This window comes from Spinacia oleracea, chromosome 4 (genome assembly GCF_020520425.1).
Source record: "Spinacia oleracea cultivar Varoflay chromosome 4, BTI_SOV_V1, whole genome shotgun sequence".
Lineage (NCBI taxonomy): Eukaryota > Viridiplantae > Streptophyta > Magnoliopsida > Caryophyllales > Amaranthaceae > Spinacia > Spinacia oleracea.
In genome coordinates this window covers 168,795,662-168,821,381 of record NC_079490.1, presented here as the reverse complement: position 1 = coordinate 168,821,381, position 25,720 = coordinate 168,795,662, and the positions used below count along the sequence as shown (strand labels likewise).

General features: G+C 36.5%; 2 protein-coding genes across 2 annotated transcripts; one reads left to right on the top strand and one right to left on the bottom strand.

Moving 5' to 3' along the window:
• Positions 1–3,616: 3,616 nt before the first annotated feature.
• On the bottom strand, positions 3,617–7,319 carry LOC110801882 (disease resistance protein RPM1-like). The gene is made up of 2 exons (XM_022007289.2): positions 6,436–7,319; positions 3,617–5,498 (listed from the first exon to the last, which is right to left on the bottom strand). Exons 1-2 carry the CDS (start codon positions 7,317–7,319, stop codon positions 3,617–3,619), a joined length of 2,766 nt encoding a protein of 921 aa, XP_021862981.2.
• Positions 7,320–10,574: 3,255 nt separating this feature from the next.
• Positions 10,575–17,392, top strand: LOC110801873 (pyrophosphate-energized vacuolar membrane proton pump). Its single transcript, XM_022007281.2, has 8 exons — positions 10,575–11,081; positions 12,518–13,092; positions 13,166–13,545; positions 14,447–14,533; positions 14,640–14,970; positions 15,398–15,808; positions 16,575–16,634; positions 16,747–17,392. The coding sequence occupies exons 1-8, from the start codon at positions 10,844–10,846 to the stop codon at positions 16,957–16,959; spliced, it is 2,295 nt and encodes a 764-aa protein (XP_021862973.2). The 5' UTR covers positions 10,575–10,843; the 3' UTR covers positions 16,960–17,392.
• The last annotated feature ends 8,328 nt before the right edge of the window (positions 17,393–25,720 follow it).

The window sequence follows — 25,720 nt, the reverse complement described above, 5'->3', positions numbered from 1 at the left end:
TGCGTGCGGGCAGCGAGCACGAGTAGCAGCAGAAGGCGGGACACGGGCAAGGCTCGCAAGGAGCAGCGACCACGCAGCAGCAGCGGGCACGAGAGACGCGGGCAAGGGCAGCGCGCACGGAACGGGCGAGGAGCGAGGGGCGTTGGGATTCATCGACCACACAACACGGCACACAGCAGTAGCTCGTCGTTGTGCGTGTGCGAGGGTGAGCGAGAGCGCGAGCGAAAGAGAGAGAGACGGTGCACGTGAGGCGCGTGAGGAAGGTAGCAGTGAGCAGGGGTGCTCGGCTGCGTGCACGAAGGTGAGGGTGAGAGCTAGGGAACGGAGTGTGCACTTGCTTGCGGCCGAAGGAACTCGGGCAAGGGGAGAGAGAGAGACGAAAAAAAGAGAGGAGAGGAGAGAATTTTCAGAATTTTGTGAGGGATCAATTGAAGGGTGGGTTGTATTTATAGGTTTTCCTCCCCTAGTGGGCCAAGTTTTAGGGTTTTGAGATGGGCTTACTATGGGGTTTAATTATAATTAATTTCTTGCAAGCCTAGTTTGGTTTACCAACGGAATTGGATTGGGCTTGGATTATAATTAAAATAGCTTTTGAAATACGACCCAACAATTCCCGAATAAATAAATTCATTTAATTTATTTAATAAAAATCTGATTTTTCGTAAATAATTAATAATTAAATTATTTAAATTAAAATATATTCAAATCACATTAAATGTAATTAAATTCATAAAAAACCTTTATAAATATATTAAAATATATGTATAAATTACAAAAAGTACGAGGTATTACAACTAGTGTTATGGCAATCCCTAAAGAGAAGAAAACTATCTTCTATACTTGTCATGCAACGCACACAAACATGATCAAAATTAGGGATTTTAAGGGAAAGAGTAAAGGTAGTAGGAAGAATTGAATGGCAAACGTTCCAAAGTAGTATCCTATATTCGTAAGGGATAGGGATTTTTCACAACTTTTTCCAATTCACATTAGCCAAACAAACACTGGTGGGAAAAGGGGATTGAGTGATAGGCTGATTTGATGGTAAAACCTCCCTTCTTATCAAGAGTCCAACGGATAGTGTCTTGATTGACATTGAAAGAAGAAAGAGGGGTAGCTTTAATTAGACTGCGGATAGAATTAGGGAGTAAATGTTTAATTCTTGAGAGGTCCCAAGCATTATTTTTGATGATATGAGAGACCCTTAGGTGAGCTATACCTTCAGGAATGCAGACGTTTGGGAGGAGGTATAAAGGAGTTTCCCCTACCCAGTGATTATACCATAGAGAAGTGTCTTTACCATTCCCAATTTTAATAATTATTTATTTCTTAACTATATCCCTGCCTTTGAGAATATCTTTCTATACAAGGAAAGCTGTGGATTTAGAGAAACAATCAGGAAATTGGAATGGTTTAGGTACCTAGAGGCCAGGATTTTAACCCACACTTTATTAGGTTGGGTTAGAATTTTTCATCTTTTTAGATTCCTAATACCTAAACCTCCAAGGTACGTTTATGGGATCACAAACCCTATTCCAATTTGTACGTGGTGTATATCTTGAACGATCCACCCTACTCCAAAGAAATTTTTTGCATTTACTTTCTAATTCTTGAACAATAGAAGAAGGAAGGATATCAATTGGCATGGCATATAGGGGATAAGCATCAAAAACAGATTTAATGAGAGTGTTTCTACTAGCCATGTTGAGAAGCTTAGCCTGCCATCCTCTAATTTTACTAGTAGTTTTGTCTAGAAGAGCAAAAAAATCAGATTTCTTTAGACTTGTTGGGGAAATGGTGCATCCTAGGTATTTCATAAACGAAGTAATGTCTTGGAAAACACAAACATTTTTAATAGAATTCCTAACATTGTAATCCATTTTCCTTGGAATATAAGAGAAGACTTAGCAAAGTTTACTTGTAAACCTAAAATTCTTCCAAACTCCTCTAGCGTTTCCAGCATAATTTCCATATTAGTAATAGTGGCCGCACCAAAGAGGAAAACATCATCAGCATAAAACAAATAGAATAGACACTTCTTTAGGTATTCTAAGAGGTTTCCGAAGTTTTCCATTAACAGCTAATTCAACCATATGAGAAAGACGTTTTAGACAAAGGACAAAAATATAGGAAGAAAGCGGGTCCCTTGACGAATACCCCTAGAAGGATGAAAAGAATTTGTTATTTGGACATTCCAAAAAACAGAAATCGAGGCGGTTGTAATACAACTCATAATCAGATTAATCATGGAAATTGGGAATTTAAACCATAAGAGAGTATCACGAATAAACCCCAATTCAAGACGGTCAAAAGCTTTGCTCAAGTCAATCTTTAAATCCATACATTTAGCTTTCTTACTCGCTTTATTGAAAATGCGAGAAATGCCCTTAATAATGATAACATTTTCATCAATAGTACGATTTATAATGAAACTAGATTGTAATGGACTAATTAGCTCTGAAAGTAAGGGTTTGAATCTACTAGAGATGATCTTTGTTACGGCGTATATACTTGTATTGTATTACATTGTTTGTTTGTACCACTAGTGATACAACTGTTGCTTTCAGATTTTGGAGAAGGACTTGAGTACTTGACGAATGACAATGTTGTATTGATCATATGCCAGTTCGAACTTACTGGATTTTTTGAAGCTCTACTTTCTATTGGAACATTTTTAAAGTTATCCACCACACATACAATTTATTTTGGGCCTTTTTTTAAGTAACAATGTATTTCTTTCGATAATTTTGTGAATCGTTGTTCATTAACACATTATTTTTATACATTGGATCCAAAAGTGTATGACCAAGGCTTTGTTATTGAAGTTAAATCATATACTTCGTAAGTACCATTTGTTGTTTTCGAAGGTGCACAATCAATTGTTTTCAGTTTTTCACAGTCTCTACACATCTTCTTGAACTTATGTGATTCTCAATCTCTTTATAATATAGATTTGTACTTCACCTATGAGGGAATCTTTCACCAATATAAGCTCTCAACCTAGACCTGGATTCTTATGAATTTTAGTTGGTGTGCTTCCTCGGGACATTCAACTATGGATATGTTCTTTTTGTTCCCTTATTTGTGGCGATTTTTGTTTAGGTTGAATATTGATTGAATTATTGGATGTATATGATTTGTTTGGATTTCGATTACGTTGTTCATTACATGCAATTCCAACTTAAGCATGACGTTTTTAGCATTTTCGTCGCTGCATTATTAAAAATGGAATTTCACACCTGTTTTTTTACGTAACTTTTTTACACAATAGATTTTTATATCTTGGGGGATCGTACGCACTAGCGAACGGTCCAACAACTAGTAACATAAAAACATGAGTAGTGTAACCTCCTAAGAAGTGGAAGATTGTGATGTTGTTTAGATTGAAAAAACATGGGAAGCCACAGTTCCTAAGAAGTTCCACTTGTCAAAAATTGAAGGAAGTTGCTCATCTAGGTCTTCTTAGGTAAGTGAAACTTCCCATGAAAATTTACTTCCATGTTCACCAAACTACATTTCCTAGCTACTTCCTAGGAAATTTCAACACAAAGGAAAATCTTCTTCATTCATAGATAGTTTTACTTCCTGTGGTCAACCAAATGATACATTGTACCTATTACTGTTGATCAAGTTTTTCACCCGCTTCTTTGAATAGTAATGCAGCCCTCGTTGCTTGAGCGTGAGCTCGAATCTTTCTTATAATACTAAGCTTCATCAACTCTTTGATACTCTCTGAATAACTCTGTAAAACTGGACAATCATCAACTTCTCCACTCTGTAAGGAAGGAAGAGATCCGGCTACGGATTGCAGATTGTGTAGTCGAAGGAGATACAACTTTACGAGTTTGGAGAAGCTTGTAAACCCAAAGTTTAAATTTTCACCAACATAAGCATCATCTAGAGTTAGTCCTACCAGATTAGGGATCCCTTGGAGAGTGGTGAGTGGATCGTCCTTTAGTCGTGAAGAAATCAAGTACAATGAGGTCAAGTTATTAAGCTTCGCAATCCAGCCTGGTAACTTCACCAATAAACCACCCAAGTAGAGACGTTCGAGTAGAAGTGGTGGTGATGTTATGTGTTGTATATCAAGTATCTCGTCAAAGCTCATTGATTCTAAGCTAAGTGATCGAAGAAGTTTCATTTCCTCTATTGCGCGACAAAGTTGCATCCCATGTTCTTTTCTGAGCTTTGTGATTTGCAGCCTCCTTAAATACTTCAGATGCCATAATTCATCTAGTATGTTGACCTTATTGGCCGCTACACATGCTAGTTTTTGTAGCTCTTTGAAATTTTCTAACATCCCATCTTGTATGTTCACAGCTTTCATCTCTCGATTTCCAATAAGAAGGTGGCGTAAGTTGTGGCAGTGCGCTATTTCTTTGGGAAGCTCAACTAGTAGAGAACGTTTGAGATCTATAGTTTGCAAGTTCCTTAGATTTCCTATTGACTTAGGGAGCACTTGGACATCTGTGTTTCTCAAACTCAAGTATCGCAAGTGTTGCAGATTTCCCAACTCTTCAGGGAAATGGTTAATTAGAGCATCTTCAAGGTCTAATACTTTTAAAAGTCGGGCAACCCTTAGGATGGAGTTTAAGTAAGACTCTGAAAATAAATTAAAGTTGGAAACTGAAAGGAGAGACCGAGTACTAGAGCTATTAAGGACCTCTAAGACACTCTTGCTGGTAAAATCTGGATCAATGCTGAATCGCCGAAAATGCTTTGTTGTGGAGAAATCACTTTCTTTGCCTAGATATAGACAGAAACCCAAGCTCTCTGTTTTCGGAATGATTATCATCTCACGTAGAATATCATGAACCTTGTACAATCTGTTTCTTTTAGAAATGGTTTTAAGTATGTTTTCATTCACCATATCAACTTCAACCAAACTTCTATTCACAAGTTCGTTCACAAAGTCCTCCGCTACATCTTCAAGTGTTTTGCCTTGTTGATTTTGTATGAAACCCTCTGCAATCCAAACTCGAAATAGCTTGTTTCCGTTAATGGAGAAACCTTTAGGAAACATACAAAAGTACAAAAAACATGGCTTAAGATAATATGGCAATTCATAATAGCTTAAAAGTAGTATTCTTTTAGTGCTTGATAAACGCCGGTTTCTTCCAAGCTCGAAGTCAATGCTATTTCGCATCTTATTCCATTCAAACGGAACCTTCTTCTTAGTTGACAAAAGCCCTGCTATTGCTACAATTGCTAGTGGCAACCCTTTGCATTTCTTCACCATGTCACGTGCCGACTCTTCAAGATCATGAGGACACTGCCCTTTACCAAAGATTTTATGAATAAAAAGATCCCATGCTTCTTCTTTAGGCAAAGGTTTAAGATCAAAGACATGACCCCCTAGTGATGCTTCCCATTCTAGAGCGATATTGTTTTCTCGTGTTGTCATTAGTATCCTACTACCCTTATTATTTGAAGGCAGTGTAGCTTTTACCAATCTCCAAAGCTCTATATCCCAAACATCGTCAAACACAATAATGTAACTGCGCGCATATTGTAACAAGATGTATATAAATTAGTACACCTACAAAATACTATTAGTTCCAATTTTCTTGCACCACTTTGACTGATACAAGAATGTAGGCAAATAAATTGACGTTGTATTCTATTGTCTCGTAGTTGACTGAAGTTTTTATTTTTTAATTTTTATTATAGTTAGTGAGAAGTGGGTTCATTGCTTTTTGAAAATAACGGTGAGAATTCCTTTAAAAAAAGTTCTTATAGTAGTTATGCAAATGATTTGGAATCACTTGTAAGAGGATTGCTATAAATTACATAGGAAAGAAAGTGGTACGAGTAAATCGAGACGGATGAAGTACACACAATAATCTAACTTTCTATTGTAAAAGGATTGCTATAAATTAGTACGCCCATAAAATTAAATAAGGTATTGTGTTTGTTAAAAAAATAAGAAATTTGGAATAATATTCTCATATTATTTCTTAATGAATATGTCTAATTATCATGTAGCCTGGTTTGTTTAGTCCAATACCTTTTAACTAAGAAACTCTAAGAAGCTTTAATTTATATACCATATTGCTAATATTTTTTAAAATGAGTGAGCTTTCAAAAATGTTAAAAATTGCTCAGGTAATTTATTGAACTTTTGAAATGGAGGAATTTTCTGAACTTCTGATTTCTTAGTACTTGGAATATGGATATTAGTATCTGCTTCTCATGATTTATTGTGACTCTGGATGTTGATTGTATGATTCACTACCAGGTAGTGTTCTTATAAACAAAAGCTGGAGTTTTATTTGTCCCTTGGAATTAGGCTTCGACAATTAGGTGCTATGATTGCTGATTTTCCTATGCTCTTACGTTACAAATGAATCTTGTAAAACAAAGTGCCAACGACAATAAGTTGAATGCAGCAAAAAATAAGGCGAGTAGAATAGAAGTAGCTTAAGAGTAAAGTACCTCTTGTCCTGCAGGTGAGTCCTTAGTATACTGATGATGGATTCTTCGGAGGCATCAGGTTCAAGAGATGTCTCCCTTTGCATTTGATTAAAAATGCTTTTCAACAGCTTCTGCAGATCCCTTCTTTTGTATGATTGGGAGACAGTAACCCAAGCATAGACATCGAAATCCTTCCTGACTTGCTCGTACACTTTTCGAGCAAGGGTTGTCTTCCCAATTCCTCCCATACCAACCATTGCTATCATTAATCGTTCTTCCATCTTAAAATTCATTAACTGAAACAGTACTGCCTTACGATCCTCGATGCCAACAACCTCAGAGTCGTCCATGAAGAGTGAGGAAACTCGAGGGTCTTGCAGATATTCATAGCCCTCATCATGATAGCCCTCATCCTCTGTTGTGGTGCTGAATCGATATCGTTCCCTTCTGGTGCTTATCTCAGTTATGTCTGTTTTGATGTCTTTGATTTTGGAGGCTAACTCATGCTTGGGTCTCAGCTGTGAGACACAAACAATTGCTTTACGCAACCACTTCCTGATTCTGTTTGTCATCAGGATGAACTGATATTTCAGAATCAGTATTTGCTGGTAGGATTCTTGCTGTTTTTGTTGTTGTTGTTGATGTTTCTGCTGCTGTTTGAGTAGGAGGTATTCATCAATCACATCCTCGATATTGTAAGCAACCTCTCTTACTTGCATCAGCCACTCGTTGATGGTATCGTCTTCTTCAGATTTCCTCTCAGCATTGTTCAGGACTGCTTTGATGCTTCCTAGTTCCATTTGCAAGTCTCTAACATCTTTTGAAAGACTACCTAGCAACTCTGCCTCTACACTTAAGAATGTTGATAGCTTTTCCATTGCAATGTTCACCACACTCTCAACCATTTTTTGTTTAAGTTTTTAGCAAATGTACTGTGCGTTATAGGAAGCTTTGGATTTGGATTTGGATGGACTGTTTAAAACAAGAGAAACCAGCCTTTTCTTATAAAGAACCCCCACACAACTTCCACAAGAAATAATTCCTACCTTGTCAGAGCAGGTAAATTATATGCATGGCCTGCAGCCTCAAGTAAAGAACATTCTTTACTTGTTCAAATTGCTACAATCTTCGACCAATCAATGTAGGCAATCTGTCTATTATACACACGAAGTAAAGTTTAGACGCGGGTGTATATGTAAGAATTTGGGATTCTTTGCTAAATTTTACTTCGGGTGTATATGTAAGAATTTGGGATTCTTTGCTTATTTTTTTACCAAAGTCTTTGCATCTAGCCATCTAGCTACTTTACCAACTGTACATGCTTTATGTTTATATAGTTACAAACCAAAACCATTCTTACCTGATGAAAAGAGATTCTTTGTTCAGTAATCAATCTTCTGAAACCCATGAAGATCGACTTATTAGTTTCGGTGTATCGAGCATATATACATGAACGGATGAAGCCCTGCATGTGCTAATTGCTATGCTAAAGGATCTCCCCTGTTACAGCTTGCTTTTCTATAGTACGTACGTTCATGAACCCCTGTGCTATGCTACTAATCCTCCTTACTCTATAAAATTGATGTCTTGATATTGGAATGTACAAATGCTAACACTTATTTAAGGAAACAACTCGGTGCATTCATTCATAATAAACTTCCTCCGTTTTGACATATCTTCGTTTATCAAGATGTGATTCTTGTGAGCATAACACAAGTAGTGGTGGATCTTGAACAATGTAAGACGGGAGCTAATAAAATAATTAAGCAAGTAAGACGGGAACAATGTAATAAGAAATAACAAGTACAAGGCTGAACTAAAACTGAGCTCTTGCCCCTCCTTTACATACGTAACTGTGAGAGGAGAACTGCGTTGTTCAAGAAGAGATTATAACCTGCATAAAGACACAGTAGACATTCCTGATACTAAAACCCAGCTAAAGGCATTTGCCACAGGTAGGTATGAATATATGTCATAAACTATTCTTAGTTATTTTTTACTGCTAACAGAATCTTTCTTTTGGAACCAAAAAATTAGGAAGGAGAAAATCAGAGGGTTTTACCACAACAATTTATGTCATTTGGAACTAACGATCAAAATTTGAAGTACCTTGCAGTAGCTACACACGATTACTCTTGGTAATTATCAGTCAGCTACATTATATATAAAACAATATACATTCTTTATATAAAATTATCATAGGTGCAAGTTTTATCAAGAGTTCGGCTTTAAATTGATTTCATTATGCAGATGATTGTGCTTCTTCTTCAATTAGTCTAGCTGTCACATATTGTCTTTTGATGTATTTCGAGTTTTACTATTATTCTTATTGGAATACTTTGGTCCCCTTTCCTTTGTATAACTATTTCAAAGGTCTTTCTTTGTAATTTGTAAATGTTTGACAATATTCATGTAGCCTACGTAGGACTTGAACCTACATCTTTGTGTGTTTATTGTTACACAACGCTCTACCATATTGAGCTAATAGGCTATAAAGAAGTAGGCGATTTCTTACTTGCTGTACTATGTTGAGCCAAAAATATCAAAGAGACACCATAATCCATAAAAGAAAATCCACTAGCTTTAAAGTAAAGAAATGCATAGCAAGCAACAATTAGTGAGTTTTACTTACTCTCAGTGTCCCAATCATGAAACATATAAAGCAAGCCCATTTAAAGAGTTGAGCATCAGTGCAATAACAATCGAAGGACTCACAAAATTTGCATTTAATCAAACAAGTAATATGAAAGTTCAAGCTTAAATACACTACCAGCAAAACTACGGTTCAAGTTCTTCAATTGAATCCCTTTTAATTCATCAATACCAAACGAAAATTAACTCAAATAAAAATTGGGGCAACACAAATCAACCCACTAATCACAAGAAATACCCAAATAATCCATTAGTTGATCACACACCAAACCAACAACAACCATTGGCTTCCATGAATTGATAACTGAAGTACATGAATCCACTTTGAATTACACGAAAATAAAATATAAATAAACAAAAATCAAAATCCCATAAATTATACGAAGTAGTACCTGTTATAGAATCAAACAATTTTCGAATCTGACGATAGAAATACGGGAATCGGCATAAATGGATGACGATTAGCGGTGGCCGGCGATTAGTGGTGGCCGGCGAATCGACATTTTACATAATGCTTCGTAGGCATAGATAATGTCAAAATACAGCGTCATTTTTTTTGTAAGAGGAGAGAGAATACAAGGTGGAAGTTTGGTGGGAAGTGTGGGAACTTTTTTATTTTTTTATTCTAGAGGATCCGAACGCATAAAATGAGAAGATTTTCAGTTAGGGGTGTGTAAAAATTGGTCCGGGCTGAAATAATGGATCGGACTGGACTGATTTAGACTGAATCGGATCGGGCTGATCTAGATCGGATCGGACCGGATCGAAGTCAATCGGTCCAGTCTTCGGGTCGAGAAATATAATTTTCGTCTTTGGTCCGATCCGGTCTAAAACCTGATTTTGGACCGGATTGATATTTTCTTAATAAAATATAATATAATAGAAACTATTTTAAAATTTAATTCTCTCTTTTAACCTGCAGTAAATATCACTATATTGTGATATATTTTATTTTAGCTTCCAAAAAAGTTATACAATTAAAGTTTTTAATATATATTTTTCTTTTTTAAATAATTTTTAGAAAAAATAAAAATATATAGAAATAGGTTTATAACCGGTTAAAACCGGTCCGGTTCGAATTTTAGACCGATATTTTCTATCCGATCTGAGTCTGGTTCAATCATCATCGGTCCGGTCATCGGGTCTTGAATTATCAAATTTCGATCCACGATCCGATCTGGATTGGTTCGGCCCGTTCCGAATTTGGGTCGATGAACCCTATTTCCAGTAGGTGAGAGAGTAGATAAGGACATTTCTGTCCCACGAGGCCACGAGGTACAAAGTGTAGATAAGAACAATAACGTAAAAACCCTCAAAATAGGTTTCCGTATTCCAACGTTAATTAATGTCTCCAACAGTCCAACTCACGTTCTTTTAATTTTATTATTTTATTCACCCACAAAACATAATTTATTTTTCCTATTTTTAAAAAGGCCGCATATTATGCTAGTATATCCCTTTCCTCCATAATCCCTTGATTACGACATCCCACCTCCACAATCTACACAACCCAACTTCCTATCATCACCACCGTCAAATCCAACGGCCTAAAGTTAATTCCCCACAGTAACCTCACTACACCTTACAACACCCAATCTCACCCCTCATAATTTCTCACACACTATAAAAACTCACTCCACTCTCTTACTCACACTGTCAACACTCCTAAACACAGTGTCTTAGCTGCCGTCGTTGTCGTACTTGTTTTGTGTGTTGATTGCCGGAGTTTCGGCGATTTTTAGGGTTCCGGCGAGAAGTTAAGGTTTCGTTGAACGAAATGATTCCAGATCTAGTTACACAGATCGTGATTCCGGCGTGCGCCGTCGTCGGTATCGTATTTTCTCTTGTTCAATGGTTTATTGTCGCTAAAGTTAAGGTCTCGTCGGAAAGACACGTCAACAACGGCGGAAGTGCTAAGAATGGATATCATGAGTACTTGATTGAGGAAGAAGACGGTGTTAATGACCAAAATGTCGTCGCTAAATGCGCCGAAATTCAAAACGCCATTTCTGAAGGTGACAAAACTTTCTCTTTAATCTCAGATCTAAATGTTTAGTTCGGAAGTGTTTATTACTTAGATGTTGTCCTTATCTGTTCAGCATTTTCATATGATTTAAATGTTTAGTTGAAAATTATTTGTTCTGATTTAATATTCAATTTATGATAAACTCACGCGTCGGCCTGTGTAGTTAAACAGAGTGTTTACCACTTCTCCTTTCGGAAATATTTAAATGCTTAAAAATGTATCCCTTATCGGATTAGCATATCCCATGATTAAAAGTACAAATGATTTGGATTAGTGCTCAGATCTGCTTTTCTTTTATCTTAATTTCATATTTTTTGATCAGATTTCGCTTTTTTCTTTTTGAAGGCGTTTTGCCGCTCATTTTATTTGGTTGAATAAGAATGATTGTTGTCACTTTCTACAAAAGGGGGATTCGGTTGCTATTTTTTGTGTTGCCCTTGATTTATAATTTTATATAGTTACCACTTACCACTTACCACTTACCAGTATAGTTTGTTCTGTTTCTAGCGCTCACGTGTGTCGCACGTGATATACGATACAAAATTGTGGGTGCTGACAAAACTTCTGCAGTCCCTTTGCTAATTGCAGGATTTGGCCTTTATTTAGAGTGATTTTTTCGGCTTTTTTTTAATGATCATAAAACACATTTGATCCCTTTTTCTTGAATTGCTATTAGGAGATCAACTATGTTTTTTTTTGCCTTGAATGGGGAAATGAGTGCGATTTCAAATTGTATAGTTGCTCATAATTTCATATGTTCTGTATAGAAAAGAACGAAAATTTGTTTTGGAATTTTCAAAACTCATTAGAATCAATAAATAACTCGCCGTATATCAATGCATCAATACATATTGTATGATCATCGTGCTAAGAGGAAGATCACGAGACAAATGGCTGAAACAAATGATGGTCTGCTAAAATTTGACAGATCATCATAATGCATGATTGCGTCCATCTGGATACAAAAACACTAGCATGTATAGATTGAAAATATTAGTCAATCTGTCGTTGGGTTTTCTGTGACCTATCATATAGAGTTTGAAGTTCTCTCAGTGTCCTGTTGCATCTAGAATGACCCTATTCCTCTGTTGCCTTGACATAGTACTTGCCAATTCGGTGGTGCTATTAGTTATGGTTAGTGAAGAATGTTAAGGGGAGAATAAAGTAGTAGAGCACTGCCTGTCTAGCTTCATAGGTTGTTTTCCTTGTTCTGTATATGATTTTTTTGGGTGAGCTAATGAACTTCCTGTATACGATTTTTTTTGGGGTGAACTTCCTATTTCCTCATCAACTGTAGTCACGTCATGGTCAGCTAGAATTTACGTCTATTGTACGAATTGTACCTCCATTGTCTGTTTAACAATCTTTTTTGATATGTCTTCCTCTCAGCAGTTTATTGACTTGTATTATTGGTTTGGTTATCAGGGGCAACGTCTTTTCTATACACGGAATATCAGTATGTTGGAGTGTTCATGGTTGCATTTGCTGTCCTCATTTTCCTCTTTTTGGGATCAGTGGAAGGCTTTAGTACCGAAAGCCAAGCATGCACGTACAACCCCTTCAAGAAGTGCAAGCCTGCATTGGCTACGGCTCTCTTTAGCACTGTGTCTTTCGTGCTCGGTGCTGTCACTTCTGTCATCTCTGGTTTTCTAGGAATGAAGATTGCTACCTTTGCCAATGCAAGGACAACCTTGGAAGCTAGGAAGGGGGTTGGTAAGGCATTTATTGTTGCATTCAGATCTGGTGCTGTTATGGGTTTCCTCCTTGCAGCAAATGGCCTATTGGTCCTCTATGTTACCATTAATTTGTTCAAGCTGTACTACGGCGATGATTGGGAAGGCCTATTTGAGGCTATTACTGGTTATGGTCTTGGAGGTTCTTCAATGGCCCTTTTTGGTAGAGTTGGGGGAGGTATTTATACTAAAGCTGCTGATGTAGGTGCTGATCTAGTAGGAAAGATTGAAAGGAACATCCCAGAAGATGATCCAAGAAACCCAGCTGTAAGTATCTTCACTGTTCATGAAGTAGGGCTCTTATTGGCTTAATTCTCACAATTATCTTCCGTTATTTCAGGTGATCGCTGACAACGTTGGTGACAATGTTGGTGATATAGCTGGGATGGGGTCTGATCTTTTTGGTTCATATGCTGAATCATCCTGTGCTGCCCTTGTTGTTGCCTCTATATCCTCCTTTGGCATCAACCATGAGTTTACTGCCATGTGTTATCCTCTACTTGTCAGTTCGATGGGGATCATAGTTTGTTTGATCACAACTCTCTTTGCTACCGATTTCTTTGAAATTAAAGAGGTCAACGAAATTGAGCCAGCACTGAAGAAGCAGCTTATTATTTCAACTGTTCTTATGACTGTCGGTGTTGCAATTGTCACTTGGCTTGCTGTTCCATCCACTTTCACCATTTTCAACTTTGGCACTCAAAAGGTCGTCCAAAATTGGTAAGATTGCCGTGCCTTCTTCATTTCAAGGAATGTCTAGCATTGGTTTTGGTAGGGGTATAAAGGAGTGGGCACCTACACTGTACATATTTCTTAAGCATCAAATGATGACAAAAGGCTATTTGTTTTAAAAGTCGGCAGCTTAATGCCCAGTGAGTCTAGTCCCTCAATTGCATGGTGTTTGTGAAATATGACCAGTGTTTCTAAATGCTTTAATATAATTGGGAAGGCTACTGAGTACTGAGTGTTGAAAAGGCCCCTATTTTGCTAGGTTTTACTTGTCTTAGTTACATATTTGTGCTAATCACCTAACTTGACTTATATTTTAGAGTGAGGAATTAAGCACAACTATCTAAATGTGGATCAACTTCTGTATTAGAAATACCGTGGCTACTGAGGATCAAGTATAAGGAATTTCCGCCAATATCCATCAATTGTCGTCAATATTAGTTTAGAAAATCAGAGCCTTGTGTCTTTGTGGCGGAATTTTTGTCTCAACTTGTCATAGAAGCTCAAATACTACCTCTTATGCTCATGGGTTTTGGCCTGAGGAGGATGTATTTTGTTATCTTATCATTCCTTTAGCAGTTATAGTAGGCTTAGTTGGAATAGGCTTTAATATTGCCTTTTTATTCAGTTTCTTAATATTGTCTTTGGAAATTTCTTATTCTCCAAGTTGGTATTAGTTTATAAATTGGACCTAATTGTTGTGTTTTCTATGAGTTGAATAATATTTGTTGAGTTTTGTGGGTAGTTCCCAATCTTTATCACTTTGATAAATGAGAATCTTGGAGGAAATACTCTAGCAATTGATACTATTAATTTATTTGAATTTTTCTATATTCACACGAGGAAGCTTTACATGGGGTTTTCTAAGATTTTTAGTAAAATAACATTGCAGGCAACTTTTCCTATGTGTGTGTGTTGGTCTTTGGGCTGGACTCATCATTGGCTTCGTGACAGAGTACTACACCAGTAATGCATACAGGTAAGCATTTTTCCAGGATCTTGGACATGATATTATCTATTTGTGAAGTGTTAGTGGCTGTAATTCCTGACTTGGAAAACATTCTTAATGATATTTTATCTGCCAGTCCTGTGCAAGACGTTGCTGATTCCTGCCGAACAGGAGCTGCCACAAATGTTATATTTGGTTTGGCCTTGGGTTACAAATCTGTCATCATCCCCATCTTTGCTATAGCTCTCAGCATCTATGTCAGTTTCAGCTTTGCTGCCATGTATGGTATTGCTGTTGCGGCCCTTGGAATGCTGAGCACCATTGCCACTGGTCTTGCGATTGATGCTTATGGTCCAATTAGTGATAACGCTGGAGGTATTGCTGAGATGGCAGGGATGAGCCCCCGAATCCGTGAGAGAACAGATGCCCTTGATGCAGCTGGGAATACGACTGCTGCTATTGGGAAGGTAGCACCTGCTCTCTTTTTTTGAAATGGATTGCCAAATTGGTTGCATTTTGAATTCATAAACTGTGTGTTGAATGTTGATCAGTATATACTTCCTCTGTTTTTTTTTTCTTCAAGTAAACATAAATTTTTGTTGCCAAAATGAGAAGTTAAGATAGTACAACCCCAAGCCAAAGAAAGACACAAAGAAACACAGTGAGGTTTAGAATAACCATTGATCTCTTTTGGAGTTTCTGTTCCATTATTCTTTTGGAGTTTTTGTAGTTTACTCTTGGATTCAAGTACGAGTAGTTGCTTGTGGGCTTCATCCAGGGCTGTTTGACACTGTAATGACTAATGAGAAACTTAGTGTGTTTTTCTTCATATTGCACAAAATTCATGTAACCATGTAATGGGGTATGTGTTCTGATCTTATTTTCTGCCTCCAGGGGTTTGCTATAGGATCTGCTGCTCTGGTCTCCTTAGCTCTTTTTGGTGCTTTTGTCAGTCGCGCATCTATTTCAACCGTTGATGTGTTGACCCCCAAAGTTTTCATTGGTTTGCTTGTCGGTGCCATGCTTCCTTACTGGTTCTCTGCCATGACCATGAAGAGTGTGGGTAGCGCTGCTCTTAAGATGGTTGAGGAAGTTCGCAGGCAGTTCAACACTATCGAGGGTTTGATGGAAGGAACTGCTAAACCTGACTATGCCAATTGTGTTAAGATCTCTACTGATGCATCTATTAAAGAGATGATTCCCCCTGGTGCCTTGGTCATGCTCACTCCACTCATTGTTGGAACCTTCTTTGGTGTTGAGACTCTTTCTGGTGTTCTGGCTGGATCCCTTGTTTCTGGAGTCCAGGTATTTGTTCTTGTTTAACTATTTATTTATTTACCATTATGAATACCCTAATCAATATTTCAGATTAATTGATGGATTGAAACTGATTGTGATCTTGTTCAGTGTGGGTTTGATGCTGAAATCGTTCTAAGTTATATTTAACCTTTTTTTTCCTATCTGAACTTGATTGTGATTTGTGAGTAAATGATTAAATTGAAGCTTAACTCCCAAGTGTGCATGCTTTTGAACATTTCTTTTTCTATATGGATTTGCGTAAGCCTTATTTGAGAGCAAACAAAAGATAGAGAAGTGGAAGCGTGTAGACTATATATAAACAGAGAACCAAAGTTTTTCTAGTCTGTAGGAAATGGTCTAGGGTAGAGTTTTCTAGCTAGAGAATTCTTATGTTATTGCTTAAACATATTATTTTACTAGTCTTATATGCACGCGATGCGTGCGAATATAAGAAACTGATTTGTGTTATTACATTTAAACCTGAAATAACATGTAAAAAGTATAATATAAATGTGATGCATGTAAATATAAGAAACAAATAAGTTAGATAGAGCCGAATACATATAAACAGATTGATTAAAATGCTTCTTTGGTCTTTCTTATTGGGTAAGTTGTAATTATATTCTCTATTCTATAAGTGTTGAGGTATTTTAGTAACCTAAGGAGAACACCAAAAGTGGATTTACTAAAATAACCTCAGCTTTTCACTTATATAATAGAGATTTACTTCTTGTTTCTTTGCTTATCATTCTCTTTGACTGGCTTGTAACAGATAGCAATTTCCGCCTCCAACACTGGTGGTGCATGGGACAATGCCAAGAAGTACATCGAGGTATTGTCTTAGAACTAAAGGGCACCTAAAGAGCACCTAAAGAGCTCATTTAAGTTTTACAACTGATTTTCTCGGTCAATTTTTGATTTTCCCCCCTTCCGTTTTCTGTTAGGCCGGTGCTTCGGAGCATGCAAGGACTCTTGGGCCAAAGGGGTCTGATCCACACAAGGCAGCAGTCATTGGTGATACCATTGGCGACCCGCTCAAGGACACATCGGGCCCTTCGTTGAACATTTTGATCAAACTTATGGCTGTTGAGTCACTTGTTTTCGCTCCATTCTTTGCAACTCACGGTGGTTTGCTTTTCAAGATCTTCTCGAGTTAATTTTCGAGAATCTCTTGTGGTGAATGAATGAGAAGAGCTTCACTTGAGCAGGTTCCGTTGTTATCAGTTCTATCAAAGCCGGTTTTTTCCCCGATCATTTGGGTTTTGTCTGTTAATTTTGGTAGTCATTGATATATAATTGTTATCAATTGTCATGAAAGTAGGAGTGCTAATGCACTTTGAGTCTAGAGGTAAGAAAGGCAAATTGTTATATTTTTGTTGTAGAAAAGGTTGATCCATCAACCGCAAATGTTAAGTGTATGAGCATTTTGCACTTGAAGAGTCTAGAGGAAAGGAAGTAGATGGCGAATTGTTATACTTGTTGTAGGAAGGTTGATCCATCAACCGCAAATGTTGTGTTGTATACCGCAAATGTTATGTGGGCATAATGTTGCCATTTTGTCAAGGTTATAATTTTGTTGTCCTCTTGTTACAGCCATTGTTGATGTATGATGTTATGTTAGCCCTTCTTTTGTTTTAAATGGAAATTATCTTGTAGGTATTCCCTCTATATTTCTTAAAATTACTACTCCTTATATCCTAATATTATAGTATTGTTTTCTATTTCCGGCGTACCAAATGACATTATTTTCCCCATAACTCAAAGGTAATAATCCACCTATTCAAAAAATATTATTATGAAGTATTACGTATGATTTAACTTCATAAATTTAACATTTAATACAAACCTTAAAACTAGCTAGGCTGTCTTAAATATGTTAAGAGCCCTCTGCTAAAATTTTGAAATGTAAATAATAATTAATCAAATTTACAACGTTTATAAATTTTCAAGGTTCTAAATGATCGCGTGGATCTCACACCCCAAGAGCAGCCCATGCTAGAAATCATCTCCTTCTTCTGACCACTTTTACCATCTTTCTTCTTCTTCCTCTACTTTTTCTTCAGTTGCTAACGTATTAAGAGAATTCTGTTTTTGCTGAAATTAAGCAGAATGAATAAATTAATCATTGAAATTAACAGACTACGTACTACGGAGTAGTTTTAAATATGATGAATAATGTTAGAATCAGCCTTTTAGGTGATTCTTGAACTATGATTGTCTACAGACAATCACTGAATTGAGAAACAGAAAGAAGAAAGAGAGAAAGAAAGAAAGAATTTGATGAAATAAAATTGTGATTCTCATTGAATGAATGATTATTACAGCATGATTCAGTATATATACAGCAGTAGTAATACGTGTTCAAGCCAATGAGAAGGCAGCATTCTGACACATCAGAATGAATACAATCTAACAGCTTTAATACAAGTCTAACAGAATCCTAACTGAATCCTAGAATTAAGGGACGCAGTTAGGCTGGATTCTTCTAGAAGACTTGAGCAGGTGTAGCTGATGTTGTAAGGGTATTGATGCGTGCTGCACTGCTTGCTGCATGATGTAAACAAGACAATAGAAGATTAGCTGTAGTGTAAGGAGTGTGATCACCAACACCCCCCTCAAACTTGGGATGGGAGAAACATGTATCATGCCAAGTTTGGATGAAAGTGTTCTGTGTTGAGGACTAGGTAGGATCTTAGTAAAGATATCAGCTAACTGATGCTGTGTTGGGAGATAACTTAGTTGTAGGAGACCTTCAAGAACCTTATCTCTTGTAAAGTGGCAATCAACTTCAATATGTTTAGTGCGTTCATGAAAGATGGGGTTCTTGGCAATGTGCAAAGCAGATTGATTGTCACAATTGAGCTGAACAGGTTGGAGGTCAGTAACACCTAACTCTTCTAAGAGCCTAACAATCCAAGAAACTTCACCAGCAGCTTGTGACATAGCTCGATATTCAGCCTCAGATGAACTTTTGGAAATGGTGGATTGTTTCTTTGATTTCCAGCTAATAGGAGAATTCCCTAGTAAAAGAATATAGCCAGTAACAGACCTTCTTGTTGTGGGACAAGCAGCCCAATCAGAGTCTGAAAAAGCTTGTAAAGTAAGCTTGTCAGTAGCTCTTAAAAGAATACCTTGACCAGCTGTATGATTAACATATCTCAGAGTGTGAGAGAGAGCATTAACATGTGGAATTCTGGGTGAATGCATGAATTGGCTCAATGACTGAACAGCAAAAGCCAAATCTGGTCTAGTGTGAGTGAGAAAGTTAAGCTTGCCAACAAGACATCTATAGAGTTCTGGATTGTCATAAAGATCACCATCAGTAGAAAGCTTAAGATTCAAGGGAAATGGAGTGACTGCTGGTTTGGTAATGTCAAGCTTACAATCTTGTAACAACTCCTTAGTATACTTCCTTTGAGTGAGAATATAGCCATCTGATGTGTGACAAACCTCAATACCAAGAAAGTAGTTGAGAAGCCCTAAATCCTTGATGCTAAAAGTCTGGTGTAGGTGTCTTTTTAACTCAGTAATGGTGTCCTCATTAGAACCTGTGATGATGATATCATCAACATAAACTGCCACCACTGTGATGTCTGTAGAATCATGCTTGATGAAGAGAGAATAGTCATTCTTTGACTGTTTGAAACCTTGAGTGGTAAGTTCATTTAAAAGTCTGGCAAACCATTGTCTGGATGCCTGTTTAAGACCATAAAGAGATTTGGTGAGCTTGCATACATGACCATCAGGAGCAGTAACACCTTCAGGGACCTTCATGTAAACTTCTTCTTCAAGAGTGCCATGTAGAAATGCATTATTGATGTCTAGCTGGAATAATTTCCAATGCTTACTGGCAGCAAGAGATATTAAGCATCTGATTGTGGACATTTTAACCACAGGAGAAAATGTTTCATGATAATCAATCCCAAACTTTTGAGTGAAACCCTTTGCAACCAACCTTGCCTTATATCTTTCAAGTGAACCATCAGGATTTTTCTTGATTCTGTAAACCCATTTGCAGCCTATGGCTTTCTTGCCTTTGGGAAGAAGAACAAAATCCCAAGTGTGATTGTTGTTAAGGGCAGTAATCTCCTTTTCCATGGCTGTAACCCAATTTGTATCTGCAGCAGCTTCTGAATAAGAAGTAGGTTCAATAAGATCCATATGTGCAGCAATGAACACTTTGTGCTTAGCAGGCAAGCTGTCATAAGCCACAATATTACACCAGTGTCTGGTAGCTGAAGGACAAACATAATCCTTGAGATGAGATGGTGGTTTAGTTTGTCTAGTGGATTTTCTAGGAGAGAGAATTGGAAATTCCAAGGATTGATTTGGTGGGGAAGAAGGAAAAACAGTAGAAGATATGAGATTAGGAGGAGGAGATGGAGAAGGAGAATGTATAGAATTTGGATGAGAGGATTGGAAAGAAGTAGGTGAGAGAGGGGGAGAGATTGTGTCAGGAGTGGTTGTAGAATCAGAAGAGTGAAAAGGTGGATTTGAATCAAAAACAGGAAGGGTGGACAAGTCAGTGAATTCTGTAGCCACTGGTAGGAAGAATTGATTCTTATAGGTGGTGGTTGGTGTTGGTGAAAAGTGGAATGGAAAATGTTTCTCATGAAAAACAATGTCTCTAGATGTAACAATCTTATTTGTGGCTAGATTAAGAACTTTGTATGCTTTTTGATCTGATGGATATCCTATAAAAACACAGGGATCTGCTCTAGGATTGAATTTATTCCTGTTGATCTTGGGTGTTGTGATATAACAAAGACAGCCAAATACCCTGAGATGAGACAAATCAGGTTTGTTGTTAAAGAGTTTCTCAAAGGGTGTGCAGAAATTGATGCTTTTCAAGGGCATTCTATTGATGAGATATGTTGCAGTGAGAATGCACTCACTCCAGTATTTGTCAGGAAGTTGAGATTGAAATAACAAAGCTCTAGCTGTTTCAAGGAGATGCTTGTGTTTTCTCTCAACAACACCATTTTGTTGAGGGGTATAGCTGCAACTTTTCTGATGTAAAATCCCTTTAGAAAGAAATAAATCCTTCATTCCTCCTTCAATCAAATCAGGAGCATTATCTGATCTGATATGTTTAACTTGTAAAGCAAACTGAGTTTCAACATAATTTAGAAATTGATCCATAATTTTCAATGAGTCAGTTTTATTTCTCATAAGATGAGTCCATGTCATTCTGGTATAATCATCAACAATTGTTAAAAACTGATTACACCTAGAAGAATCTAAAGTGGAGTAAGGTCCCCATACATCAATATGTAGTAATTCAAAAGCCTTAGTGGTCTTAATACAACTGGTTGTGAAGGGAAACCTAGTTTGCTTTGCTAATGGACAAATCTGACAAAATGATTCTGCTAAGCAGCCTGGAACATCAACTCCATTTAGACTTTTTATTTTCCCAAATGACATGTGGCCCAATCTAAGGTCCCATAACTTGGCTTCTTGAACAGCAGCTGATCCAGCAGTTGTAAGTGCATAGTTATTGTGAGGCAAGATCTTGTGTGAAGCTAACAATTCATCATTTAATCTGTACAGTCCTTTATTTGACCTACCAAGCAGAATAAGCTTGCTCTTGGAAAGGTCATGAAGAAAACAATCATTATTTGTAAAAGAAACAGAACAGCCAGCATCATAACACAATTTGGACACAGAGATCAGATTAAAATGGAACTCTGGAACATGTAACACATTTCTGAGTGTAATGCCAGCACCTAGATGAATAATGCCTTTGTGTTTAACTGGCAATTCAATTCCATCAGGAATGGTTATGGTATGTTGATTATCTTTCACAGTTTCAAATGAATCAAATAATGACAAGTCAGAACACATATGATCACTGGCACCACTATCTAGAATCCATGTTCTTTTAAAATTAGCAGTCAAGCAAAAAATACCTTTGTGAGAGGTTGTTGCTAATCCAAGTGAGTGAGAGCTAGAATTCTCAGCTTGGTTAGCAACCTGATTGTTGTTCAAATACTGCATCAAATGACTGTATTGTTCCTCAGTGAAAGTAGCATGAACCACCCCTTGTTCTTTCTCAGTTTGTGTATCTTTGGTAGGAAATTCATCCAATGAAGCTGCTGCTGCTACTCTTTTTCCTTTTCCTTTGAAATCTTTAGGATATCCATGTAGCTTCCAGCACTTATCAATGGTGTGATTCTTCATCTTGCAGTGATCACAGAACAAATTGTTCCTTGTTGAATTTCTGTACTGATTTATATTTCCTGCAGCTTGATATCCAGTACCAGAATTGTATTGACTAGATTGAGGTATATACTGAGGTTTATAAGGTTTGTGATCAAATCTTCTGGCATTGAAAGCAGTTGCTTCTGAATGTGGTTGATGCTTGAGATCATGCAGCTCTTTCTGTTGCTCTTCTTGAAGTAAAAGGCCATAGGCTTTTGATATTGTAGGCAAAGGATTCATCATTAGGATAGTGCTCTTTGGATGTTCATACCTTTGATTTAACTTCATCAAAAATTGAATGAGTCTCTAATTCTGTTGAGTTTTGAGAAGCTGTTGTGTCAATGTACAACTACAACCAGTACAAACACATGTAGGTAGAGGTTCAAGTGCATCAAGTTGGTCCCAAAACAGCTTGATCTTCGTAAAGAAGCTAGCAATTCCTTCATCTTCTCCTTGAGTCAACTCACTCAACTGCTGTTGAACAGAAAATAACTGTGGACCAGATTCTCTACAATATCTATCAGCCAGTTCTAGCCAAATTGCTCTTGCAGTCTTCAAGTACAAAACACTCCTTGCTATTTTGGGCTCAAGTGAGGCTAGCATCCAAGAAATCACCAAGTCATTGCATCTGCACCACAATCTGTAGTTTGGAGAATTTGCTGCAGGTTGATTGAGAGTGCCATCTATGAAGCACAGTTTATTCCTTGCTGAAAGAGCAATCATCATAGATCGTTTCCAGTCATTGAAAAATTATCCTTCAAATTCAATGCTCACTAATTTTGTGGCATTCATATCACTGTTGCTTAGATAGTAAGCAGAATTAGGATTTAGTGTTTGATCTTGCTGATCTGCAGGCATTGTGGTTGAATTCTAAATTTTCTGGAAACAAAATCAACTGTAAAATTCAGATTGATTATCAAACGAACAAATGTAGCAGGATCAACAGATCACCTGCTCTGATACCATGTTAGAATCAGCCTTTTAGGTGATTCTTGAACTATGATTGTCTATAGACAATCACTGAATTGAGAAACAGAAAGAAGAAAGAGAGAAAGAAAGAAAGAATTTGATGAAATAAAATTGTGATTCTCATTGAATGAATGATTATTACAGCATGATTCAGTATATATACAGCAGTAGTAATACGTGTTCAAGCCAATGAGAAGGCAGCATTCTGACACATCAGAATGAATACAATCTAACAGCTTTAATACAAGTCTAACAGAATGCTAACTGAATCCTAGAATTAAGGGAGGCAGTTAGGCTGGATTCTTCTAGAAGACTTGAGCAGGTGTAGCTGATGTTGTAAGGGTATTGATGCGTGCTGCACTGCTTGCTGCATGATGTAAACAAGACAATAGAAGATTAGCTGTAGTGTAAGGAGTGTGATCACCAACAAATAATAAAAGGGAACCATTAGAGCAATGTGTAAGCGTACTTACTTTGCCTTTTTGTACTTGTGCATGACTTGATAGTTCACTTTATCTTCTCCAAAAGGTGAAATAAGACTCTCAACATAATCACATGCCCTTGCTACAAATTGAGGAAAATCAATACTTGATTGGATTTGTTCATGAATTGGATCAATTATATTGAGCAAATTTACTTTTCTTTTGGTGCACTGGTCTACCGTATACTGAAGACATCTATACCTAGTCTATACCTAGGAAGACCACAGATTATTAGATGACATGTGTAATCCCCATCTTTCATCCATTAATTTGTTATTTTTTTTTTCATTTTGTTGTTTGTTATATGACGTATTTTATAGCTTCAACACCTCTTTCACTTCATCTTCCTCATTCAACATCACACCATTTAATTTATATAATATCGTCCTCCTCATCTCCCTCCTCATCTCCCTCTTTAACACTAAATATTAATTCACCATCTAATTTATATATTTTATCAACTTTCAAATTTCACCTATACATAATCATATATTCCCACTAAAAATCACAAGTCCTCAACAAATTAACACTTTAAAATATTATTTAAAAACCACTACATAATTGTCCGTTCATTAAACGGGCTCAAAATCTAGTTTCCTTTGAAATACAAGCATACAAGACCATCACAACTACCCACTATGTCTAGGTCGTCTATAACATTAATATTATGGAACTGTTCATCATCTAAATTCATCAACTGTTTCAGGTCGCTGTGTTCATCATAACACTGAACCTACCCTAAATTTATTACTAGCAGACACACTAATCGTGCCCAATTAGTCGATTACCCATTGCGCAAGCCATCACAAATACAGCCCGAACAATGACATGGCCCATATGTTATTTGGGTCGTATTGTAATCCACTAACCTTTTCCGAACCAAAACTTAACTCAACACGGGCGGGCTGTTAAACGACGGCCCAAGTCAATACTAAGGCGAGGCAACTTTTCATTCATGTTATAACTACTCCGTAAAGTTTACTAATAATATTTACACTAATATAAACCTGGTCCATGCTAACTTAGCGTGGACCAGGGCAACGGAGTAATTTTTATGGGTAACATATGTAACTATCACGTGACAGTTATTTTGCAATTTTAAATAGTAACTATATGCGTATTACCGTAACTATGTGTTTTAAAGAGTTACTATGTGTTTTGAAGAGTTTTAATGGGATTTGTGTCTAGCCCACTTTATATACGCTTTAAACTTTTTTATTTTTCAAAATTTCAGATCTACATTCTGTTCATTCTCTTTCATTTTCTCTCTCTTCATTTTCTCTCTATGCTTTACAAAATTTAGCCCAAATTTCTAGGTTTTGTTCGATTTTTTTTCGTAATTATCTTATAATTCTTATGATTGGATCTATTTGATGAGGAAAAATTGGAGGAAGTAGTAGATCAAGAAGGAGGTTCGTCGTTGCCGAAATCGAATCGAAGAATTTGCGCTCGCCTACAAATCTTCGCAAGAATTTTTAGAGATCACATCTCGGTTTGTTGTTTTTTAAAGAATTTTAAGTCTATTTTTATTTAAAATTGAAAATATTTGTTGTTTTGAAGAAATTAATATTTGTGTTTTACCAAAGTATCGTTTTCAATTCGCGAATTCGATCAGTGACTTCACGATTTTAAATAGTAACTATATGAGTAATACAGTAACTATATGGTTTAAAGAGGTACTATGTAATTTTAATGGTTACTATATGTGTACAATAGTTACTATATTATTTTAATGGTTACTATATGTGTACAACAGTTACCATATGTGTACAATAGTTATTATTTTGTTGAGTGATTCGAAATGTTTGTTGTTTTGTTGAAATTAGGGTTAGTGTTTCACATAGTTAGTATATAAATGATATAGTCACCTTTAATTTATGTTGCGAATTAGTGTTTTTAATAGTCACTGGAATGTTCGTTGTGTTTATGTTAGTAGTAGTTTTTACATTTTAGAGTAACTATACTTTTTTTAAAAGTTACTATAATTTTAAAACAGTAACTATTTGTTTAAAATAGTCACTATATTTTTTAGAAAGTTATTATAAGTTTAAAACAGTAACTATGTGTTTAAGATAGTTATTATGTTTTATGAACAGTTTATAGTGACTTTTTGATAAATAATAGTTACTATACGATTACATTATGTATTATGTTATTTAGAGTATGTATTTGTCCGCTTCTTAGATAGTGACTATATGATTATAATGGTTACCATATGTGTTCAATAGTTACTATATTTTAATAATAGTCACTATATGTTTTATAT